At 33.6% G+C, this 21,583-nt stretch overlaps 1 protein-coding gene across 3 annotated transcripts in view; it reads left to right on the forward strand.

Annotated features, from left to right (window-relative positions):
• Positions 1 to 21,583, forward strand: part of LOC145307520 (neurotrimin-like) — a 71,484-nt gene that overhangs the window by 15,661 nt on the left and 34,240 nt on the right. Inside the window, exons 1-3 of one of the 3 annotated variants that reach the window (XM_080149994.1) lie at positions 903 to 934; positions 11,125 to 11,178; positions 12,136 to 12,218. In XM_080149994.1, coding sequence (XP_080006120.1) covers positions 12,170 to 12,218 — 49 coding nt within the window. In that variant the 5' untranslated portion in view covers positions 903 to 934; positions 11,125 to 11,178; positions 12,136 to 12,169. Of the gene's footprint in view, positions 1 to 902; positions 935 to 11,124; positions 11,183 to 12,135; positions 12,219 to 21,583 lie in introns of those variants that run through there. The other 2 variants (XM_080149987.1, XM_080149979.1) reach the window with 2 other exon arrangements.

Raw genomic sequence — 21,583 nt, forward strand, 5'->3', positions numbered from 1 at the left:
CTTATATAACTCACAATTTATAATTTAAACATTAAATTTCAAATAAGACTATTTTATATAGACCATATGCCTTAGTTTATGTATAATTCTATCCTTAAATGATTTTTTTGTAGAATTTCATACGACTATAAAAAGTTATAAGCGTCTTTACTATTTTGGTGTCTTTTAATTATATTTTTTTACATTCTGAACTCTCTCTTGTAAAATATTATATATTATTGCGATTCTCCAGGGAACTAAAGGGATAAGACAATGGCTGATAAATTGATGTACATCCTTAATTTTAATACACGAAATTACCCCTTCTGTAGATTGTATTAGTGGTTCAAACTCAGCTTAGTAAACCACCAATCATTATTCAATAACAGTCGCCAAAGTTGTTAGGCCAACGAATAAGAAAACGTTATTATAAAACTTTGGGGACTAGTGTAATAAACAGCCCTCCTCAGTAAACAATTATATAATAATACGATTCAAACGTTTGACATTTCATGATAAATCATTGTATATTATAAAATTTTATCATTCCAACAGAAAACTTTTTAAAAAGTAATCTGTTAAGAATTTTTTCTTATGTAAATGTTAGATAGAATTGCATAATAAAATATGCAAGGTAATGGGGGATTTCAAACCACATAACAATTATTGTTTTTCATTCTTGTGGAAAGCTTTTTATAGTGTCTATAAAAAATGGACCCTGCCATTGGTTAATTAAAATGTATATTGGCCTGCCATTTGTAATTTAGTCTGTGTATTGGCAGTCATTGCTATTTGTATTGTATGACGACATTTTTTATAATTTAAAGAAAACAAATTTCTTTTGGGAGGGAGGGAGGTTATTTTTTCTCTGATTTATTTAATTACTTTCTAATTTTAAACTGTATTTTTTCAGGTAATACCAAGTGGAAGTGAATGTTGGCTTTCCAGAATAAGGGTAACGCTTATATTACTGTTAAAACTTTTGTCTTAGCTTTTTAGTATTTAAGTTGTTTTTACTTGGCCAAAGCCTTGTTGATATTTTTATTTTAAACTCTTTGTATCTGACATAGCATCAGTGGAAACCAGTTTTTCTCTTATCTAAATTCAACTATTTATTTGTTAGCTTTTATTTGAAAGAGGTTAAAATGGTAAAATTTTTTAAATTACTTTAATTATAATTTAAAACCACTTAATGAAACCATAAAAATAAATATTAAAAGATTAAATTTCACCAACTATTTATATTCTTAGATTTGAAATTAGAATTTGATACTTTAAGTAATCAAGATTTAACAATTAGACTAATTTCAATTAATTTGTGGGTTCCACGGAAAAAGGAATATATTAGATCGGATAGGGGGGGGGGGGATTTGTAGAGGATAAGACAATGTACGACAAATTGATGTACTTCCCCATTGATGATACACAAAATTACCCGTTCGAAAACCCAACTTATTTAACAAACCAATCAAAATTCACAAAAATCTCCAAAGTTGTTAATCCAACGAATAAGAAAATGTTAAAATAAAACAATGATGACTAGTATAATAAACATCCCATTGTTCCTTCTCTCTGTCTGTGGGGAAAACATGAATCTGCTTTACAGGGGAGCAAAGAATAACTGTTGCTATACTGTGGTGTGTATTTTTTTGGTTATTTTGTGTTTGTTCATAATTTTGCAGAATTTCTATAATCAAGTCAATTACTTTTTTATTATTATTATTTGTTATTACATGAATTACATTATTATTAGAATAAATAAAAATTATTGCATGATTATGAGAGCTAGTATAATCAAAGTTACTACTATGCTTGGGATAATCCCCAAAACTGTAAATGGATAAATAATTCCATCCCCAGGATTATTTAGGGTTTCTTTCTATAAAAATTAGCAGATTTTAGTACGAGAGTTTTTTGGAGTTAGAAACAAAACATTAAAAAAGGATTTTGATTTTGCTCAGGAAGAAAAATTAATAGTTGTTTTTAAAGATATAAGTTCAACATAAACAATATAAAATTTCACCATTTAAATTTTATAGTTTTTCTCTAAGAATTTGCAAGCAAATGCAGTTTGATTTAATAAGATGAGAAAAGTTATAAAAGCCTTGAAAATACAAAAATTTTGTAAAAAGACACCTTAATATGTACCCAAAATATAATTTAAATCTAATCATAATATAACTAAAGCTAGATCAAAATAAAAAGACCTTTATAAAACTTATATATGTTAGGGGGGAGGGGGGGGGGGGCTTGGTGTGGCTTCGGGTTCTAGACCTATCCAGGGGATTGTTTTTTGCTAAGAGAGGTATTGTCCCATACTTTGCAATTGTGGATAATATTCAGCCAAAGCACTAAATTAATTTCAAACCAAAATAAATTGAAATACACTAATTAAAATATTAAATAACTACTTAGAGAAACATTTGTTTGACCTTTAATTGTAAAATGTAAACGGACGGACGTTCTTTTTTTGTTTTTTAGGCACACACTTTCAAATTCACACACCGGATTCGAATGAATACGAGAATACGAGAATGCCGAAGGCACCGGCTAAAATAACTAGTTTTAATCTTATGATTGTACATTTCTATATTCGTAGAAAACTGGATATAATACGATGCTAGACATAGTTTTTTCGTAGTCATGAGAACCGGTTCCTATCCACCGGATTCAAATGAATACGAGAAATGTTTTTACGAGGTTAATCTAATTAGGTTTATCCTTATTTTTAAAAAATAAATTATTTCAACCAGCAAAATAAACAAATTACATGGAATATATAGAAAGAAAAAAATTACCCTAGATATAAATAATATTTTTGCAATAAATCAATTTTTTAACGCTCTTATTTTTTTAATTGACTCAAAGATTATCTTAAATGACTATGAGATTTTAAAAAGACAATAAAAGATAAATTGATGTACATCTCCAATGATAACACACAAAATTACCCCTTCTTAAGATAAAATGAATGGTTGAAACGTTTGAACAATCAACTTAATAAACCAACCAATCAAAATTCAGTCAGATTCCCAAAAGTTGTAAAGTCAACGAATAAAAAAACTCATAATAAAACTTTTGGGACTAGTTTAATAAAAAGCCCATTGTCCCCTCCCTCTCTCTCTGGATGAATCCAAGTTTAACAGTAGTTATGCTTCTAAAAAGAAATGCAATTATAAATAAGATTCTGCTGAGGCTGTTGAACACTAAAATTTGTGAATTTGTATTCAAAAGAAATAGCTCAGATTTCGTATTAGTCTTACATTTCTTTAGCATAATTTTTATTCAGCAAAACCTTCAGAAATTGGGACTGTGTGTGCTGAAAAAACGTCATCACTAAAGTTTGAATTAAATGGTTCAATATTAAATTTTTAATTCAAAGATTTATTTGTTGTCAAAAATAAACTTAATATTTTTTCAAATGATTTCAAAATATTTAAAAACCTGCACCGGACCTATAAGAAGCTTTTTGTGAAGGAGAACCATATAATTTCAGCGGTTAGCGAGATTCTTCTGTATAGACGAAAAATGCTTAATACTTCATATAATAGGATAATGTTGACTTTTGAAAAGTGTCAAAAATTAAACAAAATTATAAATGAAAAAAGCTTCTAGGTTTAATTTTGTAATTTTATTATTTGACATAAAGAATGAAAATATGTCATATGCTTTATTATTTGTCGATACAATAAGATACATGTCAGTATAATTCATGGTTGTTTTCATGCTTGTTTGAGCATAAATTTTCTTTACATATTCTTTCCCAATTTGACCGTATCCCTAGAGGGTCGTTCTAGACAGGGATAGAGACAACTTTCTTGAAAACAAAAGTGTAACTTTGGAAACGAGGCAGCTTATAGTTCCTATAAAAAAGGGCTTTATTTGTATTGCATTTATTTTTAATGGAACTATAAGCTGCTTAATTGGGGACTCGTATCATATAACCAGACATTTTAAAAGTCCAATTTTGAGTCAAAGCTGTTTTAGTGCTTTCTGCGCGTAATTTTAAATAAACTGAACGGTGATTGTTGGCTTGAAATAGAAAAGTTTTCAAATGACGTCATCTCTTATCATATGAATAATATTCCCTGTTTATTGTAATTGTGTTTTTATGCGGCCCCCACTAAATTTGATTTACGTCAGTGTGTTTGAAAAACCAAAAAAATGGGCAATAAATATAATTCATATATTGTATGTGTTTCCCATGCATTATAACACAAGGGGATTTATATTATATAGAACAAAATTTTAATAATTGAATTAAAAATATTTGTTCAACTCCTGCAGAGGACATGACCCTATAGAGCTACACTGTACGCAATATAACCTAACCTAGAGTAAAAACATTCCTCTTTTAATTGGAATTTAAGGGGGGGGGGGGGCTTTATATAGAACTGAAAGGGAAACCGCCCCAAAAAGTTGTATTTGCCTAGTTTTTTTTTTAAATTTACGTATCTTAATGTCCAGGCATTGCTCCAAGAAACCTAAATCTACGACATAATTATTATAGTCCGTATGTATAAGTAACATATTCTAACAAATGTCTCAATTCATATAATTGATAGTGATGACAAGTTGAAGGCTTAGATTAGGCTACCAATGGTGATAAAAAAATGGATGCAATTTTACACTAATGCCTAAAGCAACACTTTTTTGATAATTCAAAAGTAATGGTCATACTTTATACTTTCTCAGTACATCTATTCATTTCCCTTATTACAATGATATATTTGCTTAATTGCAAAAGGCGGTGTATACTTTTTATATATCTTATTTGCTCAAATAATCAAAACTATTATTGAAACAAAATTAAATAATCAATTTAAAGCACAATGTTGTATTTACTTAAAACATTCCTCGGGCTAAATTTTCCGCTTCAGTTTTTGTTTTACTAAAGAGGAAATTTCAGCCATATTGAGAAAAGTAAATTTGACAGAAGTTCATGATTTCTTTTTGAAGACTACCAAGAGCTGGTACATAATTCACTATTGTATTTCGTATTTTTAATGAATTTTCACCTAAAAGTAGAATATTTTTTTTATTAAAAATTAATGATAAGACTATCAACTGCTTATACATAATCTCTAACATGATGTTAATTAATCCATTTTTGACAGATTTTTTCGACTACAATACTGTAACAGCGAAAAAATATTATTAAGTATTAAAATGATGTCTATGATGAATGTATATGTTTAAATTATAAATATTATTTTGGGCTTGCTTTCTGATTCCTTCACCCATTTTAAAATGAAAAGGGGTAAGGGGATAAAAGACAGAGGACAAAAAAAGAATAAATGAAGATTGTGAGGCTAACAGAGACCATTTACATTTTATAATAACAACAACAAGAATGACAACATTCGAATCCGCAAAAAATAAAGAAAATATGTTTTTAAAATTGCACTTTATCGCGTTCAATAGTTATTTGAGCCCTGGAAGAAGTAAGATATAAATAAAAAATATGTCCCGCAGGGGCTATAAATTGGAGAAAAGCTATTGTGAAGCTTTGTAAAAGTTTTTGCTTTATTACCCTTAAAACCCAAATAATTTATGTATTATATTGCCATGAACCCTTGCTAACCTTACATAAGGGTTTGACGAACAGCCCTGAATTATAGATTGTAGAGAAACACTGCTCTGATAAAATTTTGTAAGAAATGAAGACAGAGTGAGGTGACAATTTTGTGTTTCCTGTCCGCTACAAAGTCAGGCAATGCCACAATTTTTTACAACGCAATCATAAAAACATTCTAAACTTTTGGCCATAATATCACAAAGATAGGAAAGCACATACCAAAAAGAAATTGTAAAAAAAGTATTTTATCGACAATGAGCTTTATTCGGGGTTTTTAGATGACTGGATTATTGTTGTACATAATGTCAGTTCAAAAACACAAATTCAACACAGACTATTTTTTTGTGTCAAGAACAGATTCATAAAAGTGGAATGTATAAGATTGTTCTTCAACATCTATGGATGATAATTTATTTTTTATGTTTCTTGTTATCCTTGTCACTATTCTGATTACAAACATTTTTGCATTGCAATTTGTACTAGGGTTGAGAAAAAAAAACACCGAATTTATGAGAAACATTTTATATTTCTACCTAATTAAGTATGTAGTGATAAACAATGAGATTAATAATAATTAATTTTTAAGTGAGACTTACATATTTTTTAGAGATTAAAAAAAATATTCCTAAATTCAGTATTTTAACGAAGCAGGTTAAAGTGTCTCCTAGAAATGGGGACCAAAGTATTCATATTTACGTCATTCCTGATATGACACCAATAAGAAATATTTTACCAAACGTTGTAACTTTTGTCCCCGTTTTAAGGAGACACTTCTAAAAGCTTTCATTTGAACATTTCTATCAATTTTTAAATTATTATGATTATTTTAAAACAATAAATGCATTAAAATATGAATTTAAACAAAAACTTTAGCACAATTGTCTGTGTCTGTGTGTAGGTTAGTGAATGCAGGACACCACCTTGTTCTATGCACATTGCACATTATGCTTTATGCTTTATTTTAGCTAAATGCAAGGGTATGGCAAAGGGCATGTAGGAAAGGTAAAAACTAGTTTTAGAAATTAAATATAAGTTTATCGTAAGGTTTTAATCTTACCGATACAAAATTTGAACTAACTTTAAAATGGTTAGGAAATGTCTTTGCCTATAAAAGTCTCAAAATTTTGGAACTCTCAACCATATTAGGTATCCGTCCTTTAGAAGCTATAAAGGTTATGATAAGAATAAATAGTACAATTTCTTTATATATATTAAATACATTGAAAGACTTTAGGGCAATGCAGTCTCCTCCGTAAGGACAAGGGGTTTAAAAACGACTAGCTCCAAATTTATTATTTGTTTCATGATATTTACAATATCATACAGAAAAAGTCTACTTTTTGTTTAAGTAATGATTTTTATTATGTATGATAGTATACCTTTTTCCCTGACTGTAAAGTGCATAATCTGAAATACATCATAAAAATAGGCAAATTACTTGTAATAGCTCCCTCCTCTGTATTTGTGTGCATGTACCTCTATACCATTTTATTTATGGGGATTGGGATTACTATTCATCACATTTAAGATGTGCACCTACTCTATAAATTAGGTAAGACCACCGTTAAATGAAAAGAGTAATTTTTATTAAGATTATATATTTTCTATTTTAATTTTTATTGCATAATGTAAAAATGTAAAAGCAGAAAATGTGTATTTATTGCAGTTTGAATTAAACAAAGTATTTGACAATCCACAAGCAAATAGATGTAAAGGTTTTGGTTGGTTTGTTTGTTAATTAAGATATATCAAACTGATAAATCGAATTGGTTAAACTACATTTATATGGCATATATTTGAAAGAATTTCAATTTTCTATCACAAAATCGTCTTTTTGTGATATATGCAATTTAAAAAGACGATTTTGAAGTCTTGATATTTTAAAAACTACGTGGTAGAAAATTGAAATTCTTTCAAATATACATAGGCCATATAAATGTAGTTTAACCAATTAACTAGGAAAAAGTATGCGGTTCACTAAATTAAGCTCAAATGCCTTTCGTGAAACTACCCCTTTAATCAAAGTTATATTTGGCTGTTTGTTCTTTAATATTTTGATATATATTCGAACATGTAAAATATTTTTTTCTATTCAAGGACAATAGCCTAAATATGAAAAGGAGAGCGTAAAAGATAGATAGATAAAAATGGTAATAGTAAGAGTGAGAGAAAGAAACTAGAGCAAGAAGGGAGAAAATAGTTATATAGAAAATATGGGGAAGAAATAGAAAAAGAGAGAGAGAGAGAGAGAGAGAGAGAGAGAGAGAGAGAGAGAGAGAGAGAGAGAGAGAGAGAGAGAGAGAGAGAGAGAGAGAGAGAGAGAGAGAGAGAGAGAGAGAGAGAGAGAGAGAGAGAGAGAGAGAGAGAGAGAGAGAGAGAGAGAGAGAGAGAGAGAGAGAGAGAGAGAGAGAGAGAGAGAGAGAGAGAGAGAGAGAGAGAGAGGGAGAGAGAGAGAGAGAGAGAGAGAGAGAGAGAGAGAGAGAGAGAGAGAGAGAGAGAGAGAGAGAGAGAGAGAGAGAGAGAGAGAGAGAGAGAGAGAGAGGGAGAGTGAGAGAGAGAGAGAGAGGAGGAGAGAGAGAGAGAGAGAGAGAGAGAGAGAGAGAGAGAGAGAGAGAGAGAGAGAGAGAGAGAGAGAGAGACAGAGAGAGAGAGACAGAGACAGAGAGAGACAGAGAGAGAGACAGAGACAGAGACAGAGAGAAAGAAAGAGACATAGTGTGTAAAATGATTTATAGTTTGAAAATTTTCTGATTGAGATGGAACATGTCTGCTTGTCTTCTTACATTCAGGGAATAAGGGAAGAGTTAGGTAAGATGATTTTATCACTTTTTACAATCAGATATCAAGGAAAGAGGAAAATTTTTATTGTTTTAAATCTAACAGCAAACTAGATCTTTTAGTTTTCTAATACTTTTTTTTATCATCCTAAAAGATCGGAGAGAGGGGAGGTTTTGTCTCATCTTCTGTATGTGAAAGAAAGAACAACTGGGAATTCTAATATTTGGAAGTTTCCCTGGGTTTGTGTGAATAATACTAAAAATATATATCGTTCTTTATAGTACATACTAGCGGCTTCTTCCCTAGCCTCTAGGGGCTTTGCCCCAAGAGGTAATTGAGAAAAAAAATTAGGGGGGGATTTTTTTCATTTTTAGGGGGGTTGGGGGTGCCACACCCCTAAGAAAATAGCCTTAAACCACCACAAAACCAGTAGGTATATTCCCTAAAGAGTAGAATCTGATCGGTTCAGTGGTTACCGAGATCTTAAGGGACGGACAGACAGACATCATTCTACTTTGTATAATAGATAATAAAAATTTTTGGGCGCAATGTCGGGTCAAAGCTTTTAAATTTGTCCCCTTTTATTGTAGGCACTATAAAGAGCTTCTAAAATATATTTAGTTTGATCTCAATAAAATGTAGATCCTGTATAAACAGATTGGTAATTTAACCAATTAATTAGTACAGTACCTAGCCATTAATACGTACTTATGGCCAGATATTGGGAAAGATATTCTAAAAAATGTTGCATGTTAAAAACGGGCAAACGACCAAAAGAACATGATATATTCGTACAGTAATAAAACCTTAATCACAAATAATCTTTAGCCCTTATTTTAGTTAATCACATTTTTGTATTCCTTATAGCAATACCAAAAAAGTTAAGCCCTTTTTTTTAATCTTATTCTTTTTCGGACTAAAATTTAATTTGTTCCAGTCTTTTAGTCTCTATAATAATAGTTATTGTTTTAATTTAGTTTACTTTAATAGTGTTTAAATTTCAATTAAACGAAAATTAATTTCTTCATTAAGTTGACTTAGTTTCATTATTACTTTTAATTACTAGAGTTTCAGAAAGTCTGCAAATTAAACTTACAAAATATACAATAATAAAATTAATTTTACTTTTAGTATTTTTTTATCAAAATGTTTTTTTTCTTTATGCTACTTTATAAAAAAGAAAATATAGTTATTTTGCATATTAAATAGCCCTTTGTAGATTTTAAAATATATACTAATATAAGAATTTCATAAAAATATTTTTGTTTCTTTTTTTGGTTTCCTGTTTTCAATAACAACAAGAATTATGGGTATCCATAGAAATACGCCCAAACAATAGGAAAGATATACCCATAATTGAAATAATAATAATTTTTGAGTAAAAAATGTTTTCTGGTCATATTTGTCCCATGTTGTTTTAAAGTAAGGAATATTATATCAAATATTATGAAATATAAGTTGTGTAGAATATGATTTTAATGTTAAAAAGAAAGTTGTTTAATTGTATGTCTAGCCGACAAGCAATGTGAAAATATAATTTCATTCTGGAATAATCAAACTTTAGATAGCTTTAGGAGTGAAGCTTTTTTACAAGCTATGAATGTTGTCAAAAGAAAACAAAAAACTTTGCTTTTTCCATTAATAGTAAACAATAAGAACAGTCAAACAATTGTAAGGGTAAAAGGGTTGATTGAAGAATACTTGTCCATTTATGGAAAATGCACAAAATTCGAAACATCTATCTTTCATAGCTACCAAGAACAATCATACAGACAGGCATAAATTTCGAATTGTTTAGTAGCTTCGCTGCTAAAAGAATTACAATAAGAAAAAAAGTATTACTCTAAACTGACGTAAAACCTTGCAGGAACATATTTTTCTTTTTGATGAAAAAATCCCCCAGTTTCTTAACTATTTGTTTTCAGAACAATTGACCTTTCCCTCTCTTTAAAAAATGACAAAATCTTATCCAAGCAATTAAAACTTTGAAAGAAATCAAGTTTAACTAAAATGAAATGTTGTTGTTTAAGTTTTAAACGGTAGTATGCATTATGCTGCTATTATAAAATCTAAATGTAGGCACAGGGTAATAGGAATTTCAAGAATAAAGGAAACATGCAAATAACAAAAAATATCAAAAAGTTTAAAGCTGTTTAAAGCATGGAATTCCTTAAAAGTCAGACTTCTAATAGTAGCTGGATATGGTGTATCCAAATCAGCCATGTGACGTCATAAAAATAGGGGAAATGAGGATGCTGTGAGTATTGGTGCAAAAAATATGACGTAACAAAAAAAATTAGCCAATGAGAGTCCACTACCATTGCCGCCATTGGTCAATAACGGCCTCTCATTGGCTAATTTTTTTTGTTACGTCATATTTTTTGCACTAATACTCACAGCATCGGAAATGAGAGAAGAAATGGAAAATAAAAACCCCTAAAAAAGAGATAATCCCTAATTTTTATGACGTCACGAGGCTGATTTTTTTAGACACTTTGTCCAGCTACTTCTAATGAAATTATCTAATAATGCATATTTACATTTTTTTGGGAAAACTGCTTCCAAAAATCTACCTATCTTAGACAAAATTAAACCTTTCACAACATTTCTATAGGTATACCGAACATAGTAGATAGGTATAAATAAATCTGGTTAACATCTATACCTAACTTTTCATTAATTCTTGTAAAAAATAGTATGTACAATTTACTTATGTGTTTATTCGTGTGAAAATATGCAACTGTATGCAAGTGCTAGCTGTGTAATTAAACATTGCTTTCATCTTTCAGGTGTGTGCACCCCCTAGTGAACCCCTCTCAGCACCCCTAACACGCTGTGAAAAGGTAGGTGTGTATTTGTGCCCCTAGGGTTCATAGTTTGGCTGGGTATGGCATTTGGATGGAGTTTGATTTATTTGTGTGGCTAATTTTGTTCCCTTAATTACATGTTTATAGGTGACTATTAAGAATTACTAATTTATCGATAGATCTGTTTCATATGGTTAAGAATTAAAGTGTTCGAATTGAAAAGAGATTCTTATTTATTATTATATCTCGAACGAACATCTAAAATATTTTGGATTAGCTGCACAAGTAAACAGAAGTCAATTCTAATGGCGCACTGTTTGGTGTTGAAGCAAGATATTACTTCTAGGCATACTACAATATTTCAAGGCAACATTCAGATTTTACCTTTATTTTCTTTAGAATGAAGTTCAAATCTGATTTAGGAAAAGAATATTAAATTTTTCAAGTTTTTGGTAAAATGTAAAATTTCTAAGGTTAATCTATGAAATACATCTAGAAGCGTGTGTGCTCTATGATTTTTCTGGTTTGTTTGTTATTACTTGTTTGCGCCGTTGCATTATTTAGTTTCTTAACACTTTTTTTCTGATAAACATAACAATAAACTCATACAAAATTAAAACTAGATAAAACTACAATCTATTATTTCACTTTATATAATTTAACGCTTTAATTGTGCTATTCTCAAAATGTCTAGCGGGCATATAGCCCCTTTAATTAAATGTAAGAGGATGAATATTTTTTTTTTTATGCCTTTTTTGGTGAGGGGGAACCTTGCGGGGCCAACCATAACACACAAAAAGTTTACCACTCATATTCAGTTTCTTAAGAATAAGGAGGGGTTTTGGGTCGACTAGGAACTTTAAGTAAAATCTCAGCTTTCGTTTAAAATATATCCTTTCTATTGCTCTCGACCTCCTTGTTTATTGACCTCAGGCTGAATCTATGATCCAATATACCTATTCAAAACAAACTAAAAATTCATCTTTTTTTCAGAATTTAGACATCTGCAAGACTTGTTGAACTAAAGATGACCCATCATATGACAAGATATATGCTCAGCTTCGTCCTATTTATAGGTAATACTTTTTATTACAAGTAGTGTAGCAACTATATATCTAAAGTCATCCTGTATGATAAGTTTGAATCAATAATGCCTCATTTTATGGCTATATATACAATTAGCTTCGTCCAATTTATAGGTAATAATGATCTAGCTTTAGCTTTGTTTTATTAATATTTTATCAGAAGTAGTGTGACTACTTTATAAGCATAGGGTGTTCTCAAACCCATACGTACTGAATTTATAATATTAAACCATATATGCATTTTATTTACTTTATCACAAGTCACTATACTATTTTTTTTTTAAAGGAAAAAATATACTATTTTTGGTATTTTTATTTTTCTGCGAGTGCAAAAATTATGAATATAAAGAAGCCAAAAAGATTGCAATACACAACAATAAAGAAATCCATTCATCTATAATACAAAGTAGAACGATGTCTGTCTGTCCGTCTGTCCGTCTGACCGTCTGTCCGTCCGTCTGTCTGTCTGTCCCTTAAGATCTCGGTAACCACTGAACCGATCGGATTCTACTCTTCAGGGTATCTACCTATTGGTCCTGTGGTGGTTTTAAGCTATTTTCTCGGGGGGTGGGACACCCCCAACCCCCCCAAAAACCAAAAAATCCCCCCCCATTTTTTTTTTTTTTTTTTTTTTTTTTTTTTTTGAAGGAGTTTCCATGGTCCTTTATGGTCTCTCGCAATAATTTTTTTTTATCACCTCTTGGGCAAAGCCCCTAGAGGCTAGGGGCGAAGCCGCTAGTCTATAATATCACAACAAGGTCATTTTTATCCATAGAAACTTTTTGTTACTAATTTAGTTTATAAGATTTAAATTATTTTTAAGTTATACATTATGTTAGTCAATGCATGTCCCCATGGACAATACTACTTGAAATGTATAACTCTTATTTGTTCTAATATCTAACACATTACGTACAATTTTTATCAACAACATAATAGTTTCATTGGGAGATTTAAAAAAGGGCAAATCAATACAAAAACATGTAGAGTAGCTTTGCTGCTAAAAATATAGGCCAACAAAATGTTGACTTTTTGTATTTTCTTTTGACATGAAAGAAGAAAAAGGAAAAAGATGAAGTTTTCTGGGTTTATAATGTAAACATTAGTCCCACTTTTATCATAATAAAATTATCTAGTTCTATTCTTTTAGCGTCCAGTCACCGTCGCACAAAATATCACATAGAATTAAATCATCAAAACCATAACTTCTCATCTTTAATCACCCTTTACGGTCGGACCCCTTGCCGCACCTTGATCGGTCGGGGGAGAGAGGGGGGGGGGGGCGTTCAACGCCCCCCCTCCCTATTATCTCAGTTTTTATTAGAGCTAAAGGGCTAAAAAAATTTGTGCAAGTCCCCTGTTTGATAATAAATTTCCGAACTTGACTAAGTCAAACTCAATTTTCGCTTCCTTCACCCTTTTATTTAATAAACTTTGTTTTTAGGTCCTTTTTAACTTAAAAATTTCTGTAATTTTCTTATTTTTGAAGCTAGAAGAACAATTTTTATGTAAATTTTATATTAGAAATATAAAGATATAAATCTCAGCGGCCGCAGCTGTACTTGGCAGCTGCCAGCCGCCGCAGCCGGCAGTCGGCGAGAAAACTGCGGCCACAGGAGCCTTTTAAAGATTTCTGGAGACCTGGAGGATCATACCTGGAACTTGAAATTGACTTGAACACATGTATTTCATATAGGGATGTACTATTAGAAAATATTTTAGTATTTTGGTAAGATGAAATGCTCTTTACCTGGATGATCCTGCCAGGTTTGCTGGCATCCTGTGCCCGCCAGGGTGGAGATATTAAAAAAATTCCAACTCTTAGTTATGTGTCACTACCATACTTAAAAAGTCATGCAGTTTGGGCTCTTTATCTTTCACACACAGAAAATAAGATCAACGCCCCCCCCCCCCTTCGTTCGTTAAGGGTATTTGCCCAAAATAATTAGAAATATAATAGAATGGCCTAAAACCATTACAAGAGCTATGTGAAGCTTGCCTTAAAAAGAGAACTAAATCGGTTTAGTAGTTATTGAGTTCATAAGTTTCAGTTAAATAAGCCTTAATACTTTATATAGTAGGGTTTTACAAACCGACAGTAACTGTACATCTTCTTTTTTTATAATCAAGAAACGGAAAGGCAGACATTTGGAATTAAAGAGAAGATTTGCAAATAATACTAAAAAAGATAAAAACGCATTTTTTTTCGTTATGTATTATATTCAAGTTTATTATAATTTATTGTTTTCAAGGGTTGTTTATTGTTTAATTCAATTTCTGTACAGAGATGGGTTCTTAAAAAATGCCGCGTTTTTTCGACAATTTTTTAGACATTGATTGATTGAACGAAGACGATGGGATTTCAACACAGAGCATACAACATAAGAATTCAAAATAATACAACTTAAATCCATTTTGCACTGCATATTTATTAATGCATCTTTTTAGAGCTGTGTTAGACATTATACAAATGGCTAAAATAATAATTTAAAATTTTGAATTCTCAAGTTGAATACTCTGTTAAAATCATACGGGGCATTGATCTTCGAGATGGAATAAGGTTTTTAACAGAGTATACAAATTTAGAATTCAAAATTTCAAAATTATTATTTTCGCCATTTGTATAATGTCTAATACAGATCTAAAAGGATGCATTAACCCTTAACGGTCGGGAGGGGGGGCGTTGAACGCCCCCCCATCCGGTTTTTTCTATCTCATTTTCTGTGTGTGAAAGATGAAGAGCCCAAACTGCTTGACTTTTTAAGTATGGGTATGACACATAACTGAGAGTTGGAATTTTTTGAATATCTCCATCCTGGCGGGCACAGGATGCCAGCAAACCTGGCAGGGTCATCCAGGTAAAGAGCAAAAATATTTTTTTGACTAAAACAAAGCATTTTATCATACCAAAATACTAAAAAATCCTCTAATAGTACATCCTTATATGAAATACAGGTGTTCAAGTCACTTTCAGGTTCCAGGTATGATCCTGCAGGTCCTGATCCTCCAGGTCTCCAGAAATCTTTAAAAGGCTCCTGTGGCCGCAATTTTTGACTTAGAGACTTTAAATTTTAAACTTAAGCTTTTCTGACATGTATACATAACGTATTAAAATTTCATAAAGATCCGCCGCCGTTTTCCCGCCAACCGCCGACTGCGGCGGCTGGCAGCTGCCAAGTACAGCTGCGGCCGCTGAAATTTATATTTTGATATTTCTAATGTAAAATTTACATAAAGATAAACATTTTCTGGAAAAAAATTTTTCTTCTAGCTTCAAAAATAAGAAAATTACAGCCGTTTGAAATTTTTAAGTAAAAAAGGACCTAAAAACAAAGGTTGTTAAATAAAAGGGTGAAGGAAGCGAAAATTGACTTAGACTTATAAAAGGTCGGAAATTCATTATCAAACAGGGGTCTTGCACAAAAAAAATTAGCCCTCTAGCTCTAATAGGAACTGAGATAATAAGGGGGGGCGTTGAACGCCCCCCCCCCCCCCGACTGATTAAGGTGCGGCAAGGGGCCCAACTGTAAAGGGTTAATAAATATGCAGCGAAAATGGATTTAAGTTGTATTAGACATTATACAAATGGCTAAAATAATAATTTTAAAATTTTGGATTCTTGAATCTTGAATCTTGAAAAGGCTTTCAGCTTCTTGAAGCTCCGCCTCCCCCTGCTTATTGACAATTCTTCTGGTGTCTCGCCATATTTGTTAGTGAAAGTATTCTACCGCATAAACTGCAAGGTCCGTTTTTGGCCACATATACCCTTGCTTGTCTTCGTTCTTGTTCTATCTCCCTTCCCTCCCTCCTCCTACATGTTTTCTTGTGTCTGGCTAAATTTCCTTTGTTGATATATTTATCACAGAAGTCACATTTTCTTTGGTTTTCTCTGTCTGGTTCAATACCATTGCAGCTTTTTCTATGGTTCCATAGATTAGCCTCTTGTTGAAAGCTCTGGTTGCATTTATCACATTTAAAAAGCACTTTCTGACTAGAAATGTTGTGTAGGCGCTTTATATGTACTGCTAGGCCCGCCTTGCTCAAGCAGATCTTACCACATCCCTCCCATTCACATACGAAGGCCTCCTCCTCTGTCCTTGTGGTATTCCTGGGTATCCTCTCCTCCTGGTTCTTGTTTCCCTGCTGTTTTTCCCAGGTATTCAGATGTTTTACTCGCGCTTTCACCATCCTCTTCCACTCCTTCCTGTCTCTGGTGAGCGCGCCAATCTGTGTGTAGTCCCAACCTGCCTCCTTGACCAATTTCTTGTAAAAAAGGACAGTTTTCCTCTTTTTACCTGGAACCTTGGGGATCTCCTCCAGCTGTTCCATCCAGCCCAAGGTTACTGCCTTGACTAACCTGTCATCCTCCATTCTCATAAGGTGACCCAACCTCTCCAAACACCGTTTCTCAATCTTTAATCTGATGGACTTTATACCTAGCTCTGACCTGACATCCTGCATATTTACCCCAGCCTCTTGCATCTGGATCAGAGGGGGTTTGTTCTTCTTACTCCAGATGTAACGGTACATACGATCAACGCAGCTTTGAAGTTTTTTGATGTCTCTTATCTGCCATGTGCGTACCTGACAGTCAAAGAGCATCGCACTTTCAACACAGGCCTGCGTGATTTGAGCCTGGCATCTCTTTGACAGCTTGGAGCCTTTTAGCTGTCCCTTGACTTTGTACCACGCTGCCCCTGCCTTCTTCTTACGTTGTTTGATGTTGTTATCAGGTCCTAGCCAAGTACCCAACATCCTTATCTTGCCACCATCCTCTGTTCCAAACAACACCTCCTCCTCCTTGTCATCGTTGTTCCTCTCCTCGTACCAACTCATCACCTCCTTCACTGCTGGAACACCAATCTCCATCTCCTTCTTCTGGCCTATGAGAGAGGTATCGTCGGCAAATAATTCTTTGTCGACTCTTCTACGCTTAGCCTCTGAATTTGGCCTCTCCCACACCTTATCTGATGGTAAATTGGAACCTGGAACCCACTTGTAGGCTATTCCTACCTCCAGTCCTGCTTCATCTGCCTTTCTCTTTCTGTTTACTGCTGCCACTCTCATTACCACCTGGTGATAGATGTTGAAAAGGACTGGTGATGATGGGTCACCCTCCCGGAGTCCTCTAGCTGGTACCCATGGATCACTCATTCCTTCCCTACTTCTCACCTTGTACTCTGTGCACTCATGTAAGCCTTTGAGTACCCTGAGCGCCTTGACTCCCATCCCATACTTAGTTAGGATTCCCCACAGGGCAGGTTTATTCACCCTGGGGTAAGCCTTCCTTAGGTCAAGTAATCTAGCCACTGGTGTCATGTCCTCATTCTGGTCCTGTCCCTGGGCCTCTAGTCTCCGTTTCAAATCTGTAGCATCCTCCTGTATCCTGATCATTACCTGGGTAGCATCAGCAGTTGACCTACCCTTCCTGAAACCTGACTGGTCATCGTCGAACAGGTCAAGTTTTTCTGCCCAAATCCTAATCCTGTTTGCCATTATCCGTGCCAGGATCCTGCTACCCATTGCAAGCAAAACGACGCCTCTGTAGTTGTCCCGTAGGTTTCTGTCTCCTTTCTTGTGAAGGGGGACCACAATACCGACCTTTAACTCTCCTTCCCATTTATCTGCATCATTGTTGAACATAAATTGGACTAGCTTGATGATTCTCTCTGTCACTTCCTCTCCTCCTTTTAGCAACATGATGAGTCTTACCCCATCTTCTCCAGGAGCCGAATCTCTCATTTTTCTCATCTCTGTCAGGATCTCTTCTCTCTCTGGAGTGCTTTCGAGCATTTCACTCCATTCTCGGGCTTTGTCTGTTCCACTAATGTCAGTAACTTTGTCTACTGCTCTCTCTATCTCATCAGGTGTGTTTTCAAAACGTTGTTCAGAGACTTTTTTGAAATGTTCTCTGAAATCTTCTTTTGTCAGTGTAGTAGAGTCTGTCTGGCCTTTCCATTCTCTCTTACCCAGGTCTTTAAGGACTTGATACATTTTGCCTGAGTCTCCTCTGCCTTCAGCTTCTTGGCACTCTCTTATTTTTTCCTCCCACCATTCTCTCTCCCACCTCCTTGTCTCTCGTTTCATTTCTCTCCTTGCTTCTCTCAATGTTTGTCTGGCATCTTCAACCAGGTCATTATGTCTGGCAACTTCAGCCGCAACATTGTGTCTGGCAACTCCAGCCGCAACATTATGTCTGGCAACTCCAGCCGCAACATTTTGTCTGGCAACTCCAGCCTCGACATTTAGTCCGGCAACTTCAGCCTCGACATTTTGTTCGGCAACTTCAGCCTCGACATCTTGTCTGGCCACTTCAGCCCAATTGTTCTGTCTGGCAACTTCAGCCAGGTTATTCCTTGCGGTTACAGCGCCAGCTATTCTGCTTTTCATGCGTTGTAACTCCTCCTCCTTTCCAATCATCCAAGGGTTTTCAATCCGCTTTTCCGATTCTCCGCAAGTCTCCTTTGCTGCTTTCAGAACAATGTCTACAATTTCTCTGTACTCTGTTGTTTCTGACTGTTCATTTATCTCCAGCTCCTCTGTCAGCTCATTTATTCTCTGTCTGTACAATCTTGCTGTCTCAGTCTCTTTCAGTTTTTCCCAACGGATTTTGGGTGTCCTTTTTCTTTTCTGTGTGTTCCAATGCCATTTCTTAATCTCTATCACCAACTTAACTGGTTTATGATCCGACAACGTTAACTCTCCAACAGTATTCAGCTTCCTTGCATATCTGTGTCTTTCCTCACGTTTCATGACAAAACCGTCCAACTCATACCAGCGTCCCAACATTCTGTTAAACCATGTGCCACGTTTCCTCTGGTTAAAAAAACTGTTCAAATATGTTAGACCGTTCTCTTCACACCATCTTATCAGTTCTCGTCCTCGTTCATTTGATGTTCTCAAACCAAACTTGCCTTTGACTCCATCTACCATTTCACCTGCTCCTACATGAGCATTGAAATCTCCACCACCAATAAAGATGTTTCTTCTTGCCCATCTCTTATGTTCCGCCACTATGTCTCTCTCTATTTCTATCTCTGCTTCATTATTACCCATGAAAACAGGTAGATACACTGCTGTTAACGACAAACCTCTTGTTATGACTGACACTGTTCTTCTGTTTAATTTCTTCGGCTGTCCATTCTCACACCATCCTTCTAACAGGTCTCCTCTCAGTAACACACCTGCCTTCTCCGAAAACACTATAGCTGTTAGATTGCTTCCTTCACCAAGCCATGCTACACCTTCCCTCTCTGCTCGAACTTCACTCAGCAACACTGCATCCCAATTCTCTTTTCTCGCCTTCTCCGCCACCTTCCTTGCCTTCTCCTTGTTCATCGTCCCCAACGACATCCTTTGTACATTCCACGTAGTAATATTGTATTTCACTGTTTTGTCTGTGTTCTTTCTTTTCTCCTGTCTCTTTGCCTTCCTCCTTTCCCTTCTTGCATGTTTCCCCTCTTCAGTTTTATTCCTCCCCGGTCCCGGATTGGGATGAATTGTTTGTAATCTTATTCTTATCACGGTAGTTAAATGTCTTTCACTAAATACACCAATTGAATTGTCGCCCACAGGGGGCCTTCGCCACGAAATTTTTATAGAGAGGGGCGGAGTGGCTGGGTACGCCCCCCTCTGCTGCCAAAAAAAGCACCGGCGATATCCTCCCTTGTCGGGTCTCTCTCGCGGCTCGCTTCTCCGGCCTCCTGGATTCTTTGCCGTCGAACTTGTTTCCAATTCCGCCGTTCCCGCTGGTCCTGCGGGGAAGGGATCCATTTGCACCAGCAATTTTGGATTATTATGTTGTATACTTTGGTATCGTCTTCGTTCAATCAAGCAATGTCTAAAAAATTGTCGAAAAAACGCGGGATCTTTTAAGAACCCATCTCAGCTTTTATAAGTTTAACTAGGACAAGTATTTTAAAAGGCAGTGCTTCAACAATTAACTTACAATATTAACAAATATTATCAGTAAAAAATATTTTAGTATATACCTTAATCAATTTTTAATTTGTCATTTTAAAAATCTTGGCACATATGTATTTATAAGAAATGAATTTTTCAGTGAATTTAGAATATTTTTGCTACACCCATTTTCTGTACAGCTTTCATAATTTTGATAATAAGGAATAAGGATTAATTGAATCCTTTCATAATGATATTATATTTACATCAAACTAAAGTCCTAAAGAGTTAATGGAAACGCGTTAGTTGTTAATTAAACTAAATGTTGAGTTAAGGGCAAAATTAAAATAGAATGCCATATTACATTATATCGGTACTTTGTGATAAATGAAGTAAAATAAATTAAAAGATATCCCTGTCTTTTCCCCTGTATTCCTGAAAAAGTCTAGACAATTTTATAGTTATTTAGAAAGGCATTTACTTATTTTTGTTGTAGAACAAAAATATCTAGAAAATTCAAAATTTAGATTTTATAAAAATGCTATGTGTGATATAAACAGAAACACACCAAAATTTACAACCTAAAATAAGTTGTAAACTATAAATAGAATTTTAATCAAATTAACTTATAAACAATAGCCACATGGGATTTCCCTTAAATAATTTTAACTTACCTAAACTTATGTAAAAAAGCAATACCATTTCAATTCAATATTTGTAGAAAAGACGCTTGAAAGAGAACAAACCCAAGAATCACGTAAAAACAATAATATTTTCAACATTTGATCTGAAAAGAAATAAAGAATGAAGAAAGTATTGGAAAAACAGGGATATGGGAGTGGAAAATTCTTGGAAATTTAAGAAATATTACCTATAGTATCTTTCCCTAAATAAATATAAGATCTTATACGCCCAAAAAGGCCTCGATAGGCACTTGAGTGAAAGGGGAGAGAAAAATTAACCAATCACTTTTAATTTTAGTATTTCTTAATCTTTGGAGGGTGGAGGTCCCCACTCAAAATAGTTATAAACCTTTTCTGGACCTATCAATAATAGAATAAAAAGAACCATATCAGTTCAGCATTTTGTAACATCATTTGATACAGACACACATCTTGTTACTTTTAAAGAAGGAAAAAAATAGCTTTGGTGCATGTTCTATACCTACTTATATCCCTGAGGTGAGACTCAATACTTTCATTGATCTTATACAAGCTTCCTTCTCAGATTAATTAAATAGTAAATGATTTTATCAGCTTAAACTAAATCTTCATTATAAGTTGTAAATAGTTTTTCATTGATGAGGGCAGACACACAATTTTTAAAATATAAAAGAATATTTTTGGTAAGTGGGTTAAGTTAACTTTTCCTAAATTATCAATAAGAAAAATACCATGGACTTATGAAGTTTGAATCTGAAAGTCCTAAGTATTAATTTTCCATGTTAATAGAAA

Source organism: Acartia tonsa, chromosome 2 (assembly GCF_053477335.1).
Source record: "Acartia tonsa isolate MP-2025a chromosome 2, ASM5347733v1, whole genome shotgun sequence".
NCBI classification, from domain to species: Eukaryota; Metazoa; Arthropoda; class Copepoda; order Calanoida; family Acartiidae; genus Acartia; species Acartia tonsa.